Source organism: Phragmites australis, chromosome 14 (assembly GCF_958298935.1).
Source record: "Phragmites australis chromosome 14, lpPhrAust1.1, whole genome shotgun sequence".
Lineage (NCBI taxonomy): Eukaryota > Viridiplantae > Streptophyta > Magnoliopsida > Poales > Poaceae > Phragmites > Phragmites australis.
This window is the reverse complement of record NC_084934.1, coordinates 3,688,300-3,701,925: the sequence shown is the minus strand read 5'-3', so window position 1 is coordinate 3,701,925 and position 13,626 is coordinate 3,688,300. Positions and strand designations below refer to the sequence as shown.

Sequence of the window (13,626 nt, the reverse complement as noted above, 5' to 3'; positions counted from 1 at the left end):
ACAGCAACGTCAGAGAGTACTGTAGCAGTAGACTCGTTTTACTGTTTGCCTCTGACGTTGAGATACAATGTCAGACGATCCAGTTCCATTTTTCACACGTATAGTCCCTCCGAGAATTTTACTTATCTATCTGTTGATTTTTTAAATTTATTTTATAATTTTTTTTAATTTTTAATATAAATCTCAACATTAATAATGATCTACTATAAATTTCCCTTCTGCCTCCCTCCCGCTTGCGTTCTCTTTTATACCAGCTCGTACTTCACAATTGTCACTCGCATCAGCATGGCGTCCGAGACCGCAGCGCCGCACGTCGTGGACGAGTGCCGGGGCGTGCTGTTCGTGTACAGCAACGGCTCCGTGGTCCGCCGCTCGGGTCCCGGCTTCTCGACGCCGGTCCGGGACGACGGGTCCGTGGAGTGGAAAGACGCGACGTTCGACGAGGCCCACGGGCTGGGCCTCCGCCTGTATCGGCCCCGGGAGCGCGGCGGGCGGAAGCTGCCGGTGTTCTTCTACTACCATGGCGGCGGGTTCTGCATCGGGTCCCGCGCCTGGCCCAACTGCCAGAACTACTGCCTCCGCCTCGCCGCGGACCTCGGCGCCGTCGTGGTGGCCCCGGACTACCGACTCGCGCCCGAGCACCGCCTCCCGGCCGCCATCGAGGATGGCGTGTCAGCGGTCCTGTGGCTGGCAGCGCAGGCGGGGGACGGCGGCGACCCGTGGGTCGCAGAGGCGGCCCACTTCGGGCGGGTCTTCATCTCCGGCGACTCGGCCGGCGGCACAATCGCGCACCACCTCGCCGTGCGCTTCGGCTCGGCGGCCGGGTGCGCCGAGCTCGCACCCGTCGCCGTCCGTGGCTACGTCCAGCTCATGCCCTTCTTCGGCGGCGTGGCGCGCACGCGGTCGGAGGCGGAGTGCCCCGACGAGGCATTCCTGAACCGGCCCCTCAACGACCGGTACTGGCGCCTGTCGCTGCCGGCGGGCGCCACGCCGGACCACCCGGTGGCGAACCCGTTCGGGCCGGGCGCGCCGGCGCTGGACGCCGTCGAGTTCGCGCCGACGCTGGTCGTGGTCGGGGGCCGCGACATCCTCCGCGACCGGGCCGTGGACTACGCGGAGAGGCTGAGGGCGGCGGGGAAGGCCGTGGAGGCGAGGGAGTTCGAGGGGCAGCAGCACGGCTTCTTCACCATTGATCCATGGTCTGACGCGTCCGCGGAGCTGATGCGCGTCATCAAGCGGTTCGTCGACACGGACGGCCGGTTCGACTGAACCGGCTAGCTAGCTGCGTGCTCCCGGTTCAGGACTCTCCGGAGCATCGTGTTCAAAAATCATAGTCGAACTCTAGTATTCAGCTAGAGAGATGATGGTGGTGGGAAAATCCACGCAAATAATCCACACAAGACAAGTCGGTTCGTGAGTCGAAATCAGTGCGTTTTTTAATATTAAGAAATTACAAACATATACTTCTATTTTGAAAAATTACTGCTTTAGACTCTTATCATCCGTTGGAAGAGAAACAGGGAGTACCCTTTCCACGAGCGACATGTTTAAAAATAAAAAATGTTATATTCTAATACTCTTAAAATTCAAAATACTATTAAAATAGTCATAAAACATTCTGAAAAAAATTATATGGCGTATAAGATACTATCATCTGGCTCTTAAAAGAATTTAGACAAAAATATGACTTTTACAATGAGAAACTAGATAAATTTTGGGAGTAATTGTGTGAATTAAAATATTTTAGAGAGTTAGATGATAGCATCATTTATACTACATAATTTTTATGACTATTTTTTATAGTGTTTTGAATTTTAAGAGTATTAAAATATAATATTTTTTATTTTTAAACCTGTCGTTCGTTAAGAGAACATGTCTAAGTTTAGATCTGCAGTTTCTAAAAAGAACACATATATTTGAAATTTTTTATTTAAAAATATAAAAATAAAAAAGATCGCTCGTGGGGTAGTTGAGTTGGGCCGGACGAGTAAACGTATGGTTCATTGTGACTCACAATAGGCCGTAGCATCAAATTGGGTCAGACTGCCAAGAAGTTATCAAAGGAATTTCTAATCCAAATCTTGGGGCTTATAGTGTGATATTGGTGGAGATTAAAAAGATAAGGAATCAGTTTCAGAGGTGCAGTTTCTTCATGAACGGAGGGAACACAACGGTGAAGCTCACAGTTTAGCAAAAGCAGCGTCTTCGCTGCAAGTAGGCAGGCATATATGGTTTCAAACCCCACCAGATTGTATTTGTATTCCGTTGATTGTTAAGCAATAAAGTTCCCCCGTTACTCTAAAAAAAAAAATCAAATTGTGGGCTCTTCTGCTCCACATCGTGGCTCTGGCCTAATGGGCTCATTTCTATGAATACCGTGCCTTCGGCCTTGGTAGAGCGATGCAGAGCTGAAAGAATTAGCAACCCCGCCCTGTGCTTGCTCACTTCAACAATTCCTAACATAATCTTTGTTTAGAGCTGCGTGATGCTTTTTCTCGAGAGAATAAGTGGACACACACAACTACGACGTGATTTACAAATAATCAATCATTGTTAAACTAACTATTTTGTCAAAAGGCCGTCCTAAAATAATTTGGCCAATGGAAGAAAAAGAAGGAGAAAAAAGATGAGGCAACAACAAGGATTACATTCTGACAACAGGACCTCGTGTCACTCTCCTCAGGGTGACTTGGGGCGACACAGCTTCGCTGCCCCGAGCCCCGTCAACATGCTCTGGGGAGGCCGTCGCCGCCATTGCCATCCGGCGGTAGTGGCGGAGGTTAGCGGCGGAGCCAAGTGTCCCTCTCCTCTCCCTCACTTCTCGTTTTCCTCTTCTTCGTCCCGTTGTCATCGGTAACGCGATGTGTGGGTGCGGCGTCGTCCTGCTCGGCGCATTCCTTCTGACACTAGTGGATCCACACACCGGCAGGTCAGATCTGCGCGTCACCGGCAGGATCCGAGCGTGGACGACCGGATCCACACAATGTTGGTGGAATTCACACAGGGGCGCCCCTGTTCTTCGAGGCGAACGGCCTTTCCTCACGCGGATGGACGGCTACGACGATGTAGGGCTCGAGCTGCTGCAGGTAGCGGCGTTCGGTAGGCAGTGCTACGACATATCCTACATGCTGGAGGAGCTTGTCAGTCGTGGCTTCCTCATGCAGGGCTCGACATCTGCTGTTCGTGCTTGTGTGGCGCCCACTGCCTTTTTGGTCTCCCTGTGACGCTTGCTCCTACCCTTGTCAATTCGGTCTCCTCCCCCCGAATTGGCCCACGGGGAGTTAGGTGGCTCAGTGTTGACTCCTTGGACTATACGGGTTGGTTTTGCGTCCTTGGCGGCGCGTCTCCGGCAACTGTGATGTGCTTGCGGCACAACCGTGTTTGACTCCCTCTACACATTTGGGGGCGAGAACACCTGGCGAAAGCCCTGCGTCGTCCTTCTATCGATGCTGGCATCGGCAACGCCCTCAAGCGTCGTCCCCTCATTGGATGTGGTATTGTGGTGCTTCCTGCCTTCTCTTAGAGGTTCTCCGGGTGAAAACTCATTCTGGTTTTTTTCTGGATGAACGACGGTGGCATCTATGACGTCGTTACCTTCTTGGGGCGTCGTTTGGGAGTTTCCTTTCTTGGACTTTTGGGTGGCGGCCAGCTGGGGTCCGGCACTGGGCTGTTTGTAGCAGAGTTTGACCATCGCGGGTCTAGTTTAGCTAGGTAGATGGTCAGAAGTTACGGTGCCTTAAACCTAGTTTAGCTAGGTAGTTGCCTGTTGTGTTGTGGTTTTCTGCTCAGTTTTCCCTAATTAACCAAACGTTGTTTCCCGTCAGACTCTTCTTCTTATTAATATAATAGATAGTTCTCCTGCCGGTTTCATTTAAAAAAAACAAGGATTACAAAAGAACAGCATACAATGGAAGAAAGCATGAAATATTGGATAGATAAATCCAGTGACTCATGAGAGACAAAACAAAGGGGTTGTGATAAGTGTTAAGCACTGGTTCACCATGTTCCAATGGCTAATTCCCAATTACCACCGACTCGATCCACTAGTTCCGGTTACCTCACCAAAAGCTACCTCTATCACATGATCTGTTATAATAGAATTCGATTTCATGTGATAGGTAGCTTATAAAAAGAAACGGAAGGTGCAAGTTGCAGTGTTGCAAGATCAGGCCATTCGCTCACCAATGTGCCAATGGTCACAAGTCACCTGGCATGGCCTTAATCAACCAATCCCCATTTGTTTGTAACTCAATTTCGCTTCCAATCTTAAAGCATGGCATATTCATATGCTAAGTTGATTTGCCTTCTTTTTTTTTCATTTGCATTGTTGCACATGCTTTCACAATGTGAACCATCGAGATGCCCTTGCAGTGTCACGGAGAACTACGCTCGGTTGGCAACGGTGGCCGGTGGCCACTACGCCCATCCGATTTTGAAGCCCAGCTTCGATGCGCGTGCTCACCTGGGCTTTAACCCTAGCTGCCTTCAGGAGAGGTTCCGGATTAGACTTAAGGTACGTATATGCACACGTGTTAAGTAGAATGTACGTGCTCGTACATTAAAGGTCTAGAGTTTTTCGATATGTCTTTAACATGGATTAGGACGTGTAGGCATGTAGGATATAAATATAGTGTGTGTGAATTGTGTGCGACTTATATGTATAAAAAACTCATGGAGTTGTTGTTCTCTCATTTTAAAAATAATACGGTTCTGCGCATCCAAAGACAAACTCATGATTCTTCGATCTGCGTCAGAACCAACGTCTCCCCACAGCGGCGATGGCGACGCCCTCTACTGCTGCACCTCCCCCTTCAGCCCTAGCTTTGACTTCTAACCGTAGCCGCTCGCCACCTCTGCCTCACTCTAGCTGTCGCCGCTCATCATCACCCACGTACGTCTCGGTCCCGCCATCCTTCTCAGCCTCCCTGGTTGACAATAGTGCAACCGCGGTCGCCGATGCCATGAGCCACTGGCTCTAGCAGAACGAGGTGGCTAACCACTATGGGTTGTGCCTCGCCCACCTCACTGAGGTCACTGACGAGGTGGTGGTCCTCCGCCACCGCAAGAACGCTGAGCTCCATGTTGCCAACAATGATCTCGTGTGCCGCCTCGTGATGCTCAGCTGCCCATCACTTCCACCATGTCAGTGCGCTGTGGAGGTGAAGAGGGCTCGGGTGCAGCAAACGAGCGTCGGCGAGCCTTGGAGATCCGGGGAGGGGAGCAGATGGGTAGAGAAAAGAGGAAGGAGAGGAAGAAAGATGACTAAAGGGTAGAGGGAGAGAGAGACGAGGACATTTCGGTCCTTTCTTATTAGAGCCCACAAATTTCTTTCGTATTCTTTTCATTTTTTTTAATTAAAAATGTAGTAGCATCACACGGCGGCACAAAACAAGGGCAGACGGCACCTTCGATTGCTCAAAGGGCAACAATGTAAAGTGAAGAAAAAAAAATGAGGACAAACCGCAAATTAGACTTCCAAATAATGAAAGCATGGGAGCAAGGTCCCATATTTATGTTAAAAGAGTTTGGAATAAGATGCAATTGTCAAACGCATGATTCTTCTTGATCATGCTTTCTATTTATAAGCAAAGCAGGTTACAACAAATCCTAGATCTATAAGAATCGGTAAACACCGATAAATACTAACAACCCATGACTCAACAACTCACGCACACTATACACACAGACGCACTCTGGACGTGGTGTTGACACGCTCTGGTCATGCACTGGGCGATCACCGCGCTCTGGGCGTGCACTTACAGAACATGATCACCAGATGACTAGCTAGTTAACCTGTGTACAAAACACATACACATACACTTATTTAACAATCACCCTCAATCACAGCCCTTGTAGGTTGAGATTGTATAGATTTGATTGAAGGGAGACCTCGACAATGCCTTTGTGAATACGTCTACCAATTGATCCTTTGATGAGATGAACCGAACCTCCATAGTTTTGCAAGCGACTTGTTCCCGTACAAAATGGAAGTCAAATTCAATGTTGCCATCTCTTCCAAAACAACACTCTTTTGTGATCGGAGGGAGTAACATTTTATTTTGATCAAGGCGACTTTAGAATTGTATAAATATGATTAAAAATTGATTGTGACCAGAAAAAATTTAAATTGATTTGTTTGGTTGAAAAAAGTGCTTGATTACATATATTTTCGTTGGCCAAAATAGTTATTGAAACCCCCATAAGTATTAGCTAATTACCAGATAGATATTTTGTTAAAAAATTGACTGTAATCGATTTTTTTTCCAATCGATATTGTTTGGTTGAAAAAAGTGCTTAATTACATGTATTTTTCTTATTGGTCAAAAAATTATTGAAATCCTCAAAATTATTAGCTAAATATCAGGTAGACCCTCCCGGGTCAAAATGTGCAGTTTTTTATATTTTTAAATCAAACAATTGCATACCAATGCTCTAAAAAATTCAAAACACTATCGTAATAGCCATGAAAAAATCTAAAACATTATATGGTGTAGAGAATGCTATCATCTAGCTCTCCAAAAAAAATTCAACTCGAATAATTACTTGTGCAATGAGAAACAAAAAAGACAAATTTCAGGATAAAAAATTATCTTTTTATTTCTCATTGTACAAGTCATATTTTTGTCTGAAATTTTTTTGAGAGCTAGATGATAATATTCTCTACCCCACAGAATTGTTTCAAAAAATTCATGGCAATTTAAATTGTTTTTAAAATTTTGAGTGTATTAGAACAAGGACACCTATCGCTCGTTGGGAGTCTAGATCTGTACTTTTTCAAAACAGGTATATAACAACTTTTTATTTAAAAAGTATAAAAATCAAAATACACATGCTTCATGTTGCCCCACTTCCTGGGTAATGGCCCAATTGGCAACGTCCAACATTTGGTAACGGTGCTTGCTCCAAATCCCAATTATGATCGTCAAATTCAGTAGAGCCAACTGATTAACACAACAGTCAGCAAAACATGTGCTTGCTCACTTCAACCAGTGCACATATAGTCTTTGTTTGGGGCTGTGTGATGCTTAGCCCGAGAGAAGAAGAGGACAAATCGCTACCATGTTATACCTTCTGAAAAAAAAAAAGTAGTTAACAGATTATCAATGTGTTTTATTAACTTCTTTTGAAAGAATGATAATTTTTTCCAAGACCCTCCTGAATAATTTGATGATTCAAAATAAAGTGGAGCATTGAGCTGTTCAACTGGTGAGGAATCACTGATACTATGTGGACCATGCTAGGCCCAATCAATTTGATCTGCAAACACTGACAAAATGGGGAATAACAGTATTTCCCAAAAAAATGCGGAATAACAACAAACTGAAGAAGGAAAGTAACTTTTCTTCAAAACAAAAAACAAAAGAGGAAGGAAAGGTACAGCTCTTCCGAGATGCTGTCATTTTCGACCAAAAGACGTTTTATATATTTCTAGAATTGTGTTTTTCTTTGCTTTCTTGTCGTTGCTCTGACTCTACATAAGATCCATATCTTTCTCTTGCTGAGGTTTAGTAACTTTCAAAACCTTATCTTTGTTTCGTGTCAATCCGAGCTCAGGATGCATCCATATCTTTCCCTCTATGATTTTGTTATCAAATCATGATCCATCACCCTCTATATCTTTCCCTTGGATAACTCCATGACGTTTCTTCTCTTCCATCTCTCTCAACGTTGCCATCTCTTCCATCTCCTCAGTTCTCACTCCAGCAGACCCACTCAGGTACCAGTCCAGTCCATGATATAATTACAGAACAAGAACACTTTTTCATCATGCATGAATTAATCTTCCGAAAGCTTTTTAAATTTGAGCTACCCTTCATTCGGTCAGTTTTCGGAGACCTTTTTGTTGAGGTTTAGCTGTCAGTTGTCACCCGGATTTCCTTGCAAGATTTCAGATTCAGACCATGTCATCAAGAAAGAGATTACTCCGCCTCCAGACAGGTGGGCTTTTGAACCTACTTTTTTCAGTGAAACAAAAGCCACTCGATAACTAGATGTCAAAATCTAGGATAATACTGTGTTTTAGAAGAAGAAGAAAACTTTTTATTTTGAAAAGCATAAGATACCCCATACGGGACCAAGATTTTGATATTTTTGTAGTGTAAAACAGCACGGATGACTGACTTATCTCAAGTGGAAAAGGCAACCAAACTAGAAGATTAACCATAGCACCCAGATGTTACATAGATAAATACAATGATCGATGACCCAACAAAGAAAGGGGCTCAACTGCTCAAGTGAGTTGCAGTTTGCTATCAATCAGTCCCCATTTCTTTGTAACTCAAACGTAGCTATCAAGCTAAAGCAAGGCATGCTAATTGCTAAGCTGATATGGCACACACATGCACATACGCATACTGTGTGATCTGATAAAATAAATTATATACAGTAGTGCTACAAACGTCTCCTCTTATAGCACCGCCAGTATGACTGCCACTTGTCCCCAATGGCATGCTGAAAAAAAACAAGAGGGATACCACAAAAATTAAGACTACCAATTATCATCCACTTCCTCCGTTCAAAAATACAAGACGTATTTTATTTTGAAAAAATTAAATTTTATATATTTTAATCAATAATTAATTAAATTATAAATATGTTTAGTGCATAACAATTATACAACTAGATTTATATTTTAAAATTCTTTCACACACACTATATTAATTTTGTAGATATAAACTATATATTTTATGAGAAAACAATGATTAAAATATAATTTTGAAGAGCGAGCTAAAACAAAATACACATTGCATTCTTAGAACGGAGGGAGTACTAGCTACCTAGTATATTTGTGCTTGTTATATATGCTAATTGAAGTGCTAAATACCTTAATGACATACTAACATATACCAGAGGTAACTTGCTTGCGCCGCGTACCAAGTAGTACCAACCATCTGTTCGTAACCGATCATGGGTTCTGACGAGAATATTAGATAATTACCATATCTAAGTATCTTAGGATTTTCTATAATTTGTATATTTGTATTTCTAGGAAAAGTATCTCTGGATGAAAGGAAGTTTATAATATATATATACACGGAGCCTGCGGTCCCTGCGGAAGACAAGAGTCATTAGAAGTTGAAGAAGTCGCTTAAACCTTTCGACAAGTCAGAAGACACCGAAGCCGAGAAAAAAAATCATCGACTAGATTTAAATTCATCTAGACTAGCTATATATCCCCTTATAACAGACTCAGATCAATACATAAACATCTAAACTAGTCATATACCAATCCAGTTCATGATATTATTACAGAACACAAAGACTTTTTCATCATACATGAATTCATCTTCCGAAAGCTTTTTAAATTTGAGCTACTCTTCATTCAGTCACATTTCTTAGACCTTTTGGTTGAGGTTTAGCTGTCAGTTGTCACCCGGATTTCCTTGCAAGATTTCAGATTCAGACCATGCCATCAAGAAAGAGATTACTCTGACCTTTCATTTCAGCCCAAGGATCTGATTCGGCCGAACTGGTACTATTGGATCATTTATAATCGTTTCTTTGCAGATCAGGTTGAATTTGAATAAATCACGCGTGCCACAGTATGAAAGTTATGCTATTGCTTGAGATAATAGATCAGTCTTACCTTAACATTTGTCTCAATTGTTTTCCTTTTTACCTTCTAGGAAAATGTTTTTTCGATGATTTGGGTCAGATCGAGGGGTTGGCGGTGGGCAGAGAGGGACGAGGAGGCCGAGTCAGGCTTTTTTACTTTGGAAAAAAAAGGGACGACAACAACAACAACGGGAAAGAAAACTGAAGCACTACTACTGTAGTCAGGCTTTTGAACCTGCTTTTCGGTGAAACAAAAGCCACTTGATCACTACGTAAAAAATAGATAAAGAAGACATAAAATTAGTGACGGGTCGTAATATGACTCGTCACTTATGATAATAGTGATGGATCGTAATATAATCCGTCATTTATGTCAAATCATAACTTGATCTGTCACTTATGAGTGTTACAAGATGACCCGTCACTGATGATAAGTAATAAGTGACGAGTCATAATTTAACCTGTCACTTATGATTAGTCTAAGGTGACCCGTCACTTATGACCTGACATCAGTAACGAGTCATGTTGTGACCCGTCACTAATGGTAATAGTCATAGATACCATTCACTAATATTTTTTATTTTTATTTTATTTTTTCTTATTTTTATCACCTCAGCAATATTAGAATAGAAAATATATATAATTTTTGCTCAAGTTTGATGTAAGGGTGACGGCTATGGACACAAACGCGTGTTTTGAAAACGGTGCAGAAACTTCTAGGGGAGAACTCAATCTTCTAAGCCGTTTTTGGCCTCAAAAAATTCGCTGAACCTGATGAAGTGGGGGAGAAACAGACGTACCATTTTTTTAGATGTCCGTAGAGTCCAAAAAATTTGAAATCGGAGTTTGTATGCAAAAGTTATGCCCGTTTTACCGGAGGCGGGAGCACCTATAAAATTGCGATCGTTTGTATGAGATATTCAAAAATTCATTAAATATTAATATAATTTTATAGGTAAATTATAACCAATCACCTATCAATTTTTATAGGTAAATATTAATATATATTTTATATGTAAATATTCATACAAATTTTATATATAAAATAAAAAAATTAGTCATTAGTGACGAGTCAAGATTACGACCCATCACCTATAACCTTCATAAGTGACAGGTCACCGGTCACTTATGACCTTCGGCAAAGAAGATAAAAGAATAAAATATCCGATGTCCATCATAAACACAAGATAGCTAAGGTGGTAACGAGCGCGCAAGAGAAGTTGGCGGGATCGATTCCTGCTTGATGCAAAGACTGAAAATAGTGCTGAAAAAATAGAAGGGACGGCTCGGGTGAAAAAAAAAATACTTTTGACTTTTTTCTATCAAAAAATACGAAAAATGTAAATCAGTCATAAATATCACTTATGATTTATAATAAGTAATGAGTCAGATCCGTCACTTATGACTTTAATAAGTGATGAATCAAATTTTGACTCGTCACCCATGAATTTTTTGGTGACGCGTCCTTACTCGTCACTTATGACTAGTTATCAGTGACACGTTCGGAGTAACGGGTGCGACATCCGTCACATATGACGATTATGATATGCTACTTTTGAGGTTTCTTTAGGTAGTGGATAACTAGATGTCAAAATCTAGGATAATACTGTGTTTTAGATGAAGAAGAAAATCTTCTCTCTTTTTTTTGAAAAGCATAAGATATCCCATCCGGGACCAAGATTTTGATATTTTGTAGTGTAAAACATCACGGCTGACTGACTTATCTCAAGTGGAAAAGGCAACCAAACTAGAAGTTTAACCATAGCACCGATGACCCAACAAAGAAAGGGGCTCAAATGAGTTGCAGTTTGCTATCAATCAGTCCCCATTTCTTTGCAACTCAAACGTAGCTATCAAGCTAAAGCAAGGCATGCTAATTGCTAAGCTGATATGGCACACACATGCACATACACATAGGATCTGTTTGAGTTTTTACTTTTGGTTTTCCTGAAAAATTGTGTTATTGGTTTTGTTAAAAAACTGCTTTGGTATTTTAACTGTTGATTTTTACAATATCTTTTTTATTCTCAGCACACCATTTTTTAGAAAAATTACTTTTAACTGACTTCTTAGCTTATAGTTTATTTTCTTAGAAATCACTTTTCAGCAAACTCGTTTATTTGGATTTCTAAGCTTCTGACAGAAGCAAAAGTCAAAAACAGACCGAAACAAACAAGACCCATAGTGAGTGATCTAAGGAAATAAATTTTATACAGCAGTGTTATAAACGTCTCATTCTAACACTGGCTGAATGATCATCACTTGTCTATAATAGCTTGCTGGGGAAAAAAACAATAATGATACCACAAAAAATTAAGACTACCCGTTATCATCTACTAGCTACCCAGTCTATATGTGCTTGTTATATATGCTAATTGAGGTGCTAAATACCTTAATGCCATACTAGCAATATACCAGAGGTAACTTGCTTGCGCGGCGTACCAAGTAGTACCAACCATCCGATTGGAACCGATCATGGGATCCAACGGTCAGGACTTGGCCCCCTGTGTTTTTTGTTACGGTGCGGTTGATTCATACAAGTTTTCACCGTGTGGCTGCTAAAGATGCCTACGTGCTTATGGAACCATAGGCATATAAAAATGCACCATTGTTACTTTTGCCATGGGATAGCTATATAAGAGGGCTTAAGGTTAATTTGCTGAATCTCGTCAACTTAGCCTCCTTGTCTCTTCTTAAGTTTGAAGTTGCACCGGACATGCCAACCATGGCCGCCATCTCAGCCGCCACCGGCGGGGACGCGGCTACGCCTGCGAACGATGTCGTCGAGGACCTCCTCGGTTTTTTGCGTGTCCTCGGGGATGGAACCGTTCTCCGGTTGCCGGACCCGGTGTTCTGCCCGACCACCTTTCCGGAGAGCCATCCGTCGGTGCAATGGAGGGAGACCGTGTACGACAAGGCTAAGAACCTCCGCGTCCGCATGTACAAGCCGGCCGCGGCCGGGAAGCTGCCGGTGCTCGTCCACTTCCACGGCGGCGGCTTCTGCCTCGGGTCGTGCACGTGGGCGAGCGTGCACGCGTTCTGCCTCCGCCTGGCCGCGGAGGCTGGTGCCGTCGTGCTGTCCGCCGGGTACCGCCTCGCCCCCGAGCACCGGCTCCCCGCGGCGGTTGATGACGGGGCCGGTTTCCTGCGCTGGCTACGGGAGCAGTCTGCGAACGCCGCCACCGCCGACGGTTGGCTCACCGAGGCCGCCGACTTCGGGCGCGTGTTCGTCACCGGTGACTCGGCGGGTGGCACCATCGCGCACCACCTCGCCGTGCGCGCCGGCTCGGTCGCGGCCGCCAAGCTCGACCTCGACCCGGTCACGGTCCGAGGCTACGTCCTTCTGATGCCGTTCTTCGGCGGCGTCCGCCGGATGCCGTCAGAGGCCGAGTGCCCCGCGGAGGTTTTCCTGAATCTGGACCTGTTCGACAGGTTCTGGCGGCTGTCGCTGCCGGCCGGAGCCACCAGGGACCACCCGGCGGCGAACCCGTTCGGGCCGGACAGCCCCGGGCTGGGCGCGGTGGACTTCCCTCCGGTCCTAGTGGTGGCCGGCGGCCTCGACATGATGCGCGACCGCGTCGCCGACTATGCCGACCGGCTGGCGGCGATGGGCAAGCCGGTGGGGCTCGTCGAGTTCGCCGGCGAGCCGCACGGGTTCTACACGCTGGACCCGGGGTCCGAGGCCACCGGCGAGCTGATCAGGGTCGTTGCCCGGTTTGTCGAGGACTGCGTCGCAGCGTCGTCAGAGGCTGCTGCTTAACTCATCGTAGCTACGAGTCCAAAGCTGCATCAAGCGTCGTGTCGTATCTTGTCGAGTGCAACTTGCCTGTGTATGCTGAGGTGTCCATGCATGTATCTGTGCTTCTCGCATATATAGTCGCATGGAGACGTACGTGTTATCTAGGGTATGCACTATCCGATTGATCTCACGTGTCAGCTGATTAGGAGCACAACTAGGCAGCTTATCATGAGGGCAGGCAAGAGCTTAGTCATGTTTAGTCATGGTCTCATGGACTCATGCATGGATCCTTAAATATATGGATGTAACTAGGAGTTTAATGGACTGTATGG

At 44.4% G+C, this 13,626-nt stretch overlaps 2 protein-coding genes across 2 annotated transcripts; both read left to right on the top strand.

Moving 5' to 3' along the window:
• Positions 1-256: 256 nt before the first annotated feature.
• LOC133890149 (carboxylesterase 15-like) lies at positions 257-1,435 on the top strand. The gene has a single exon (XM_062330597.1). It carries the CDS (start codon positions 286-288, stop codon positions 1,267-1,269), a length of 984 nt encoding a protein of 327 aa, XP_062186581.1. The 5' UTR covers positions 257-285; the 3' UTR covers positions 1,270-1,435.
• Positions 1,436-12,239: 10,804 nt separating this feature from the next.
• Positions 12,240-13,626, top strand: LOC133891206 (carboxylesterase 15-like). Its single transcript, XM_062331923.1, has one exon. It carries the CDS (start codon positions 12,272-12,274, stop codon positions 13,313-13,315), a length of 1,044 nt encoding a protein of 347 aa, XP_062187907.1. The 5' UTR covers positions 12,240-12,271; the 3' UTR covers positions 13,316-13,626.

What these genes read in the sequence shown, in the direction of transcription:
- LOC133890149 (XM_062330597.1), top strand. Translation starts at nt 286, where the DNA reads ATGGCGTCCGAGACCGCAGCGCCGCACGTCGTGGACGAGTGCCGGGGC.
- LOC133891206 (XM_062331923.1), top strand. Translation starts at nt 12,272, where the DNA reads ATGCCAACCATGGCCGCCATCTCAGCCGCCACCGGCGGGGACGCGGCT.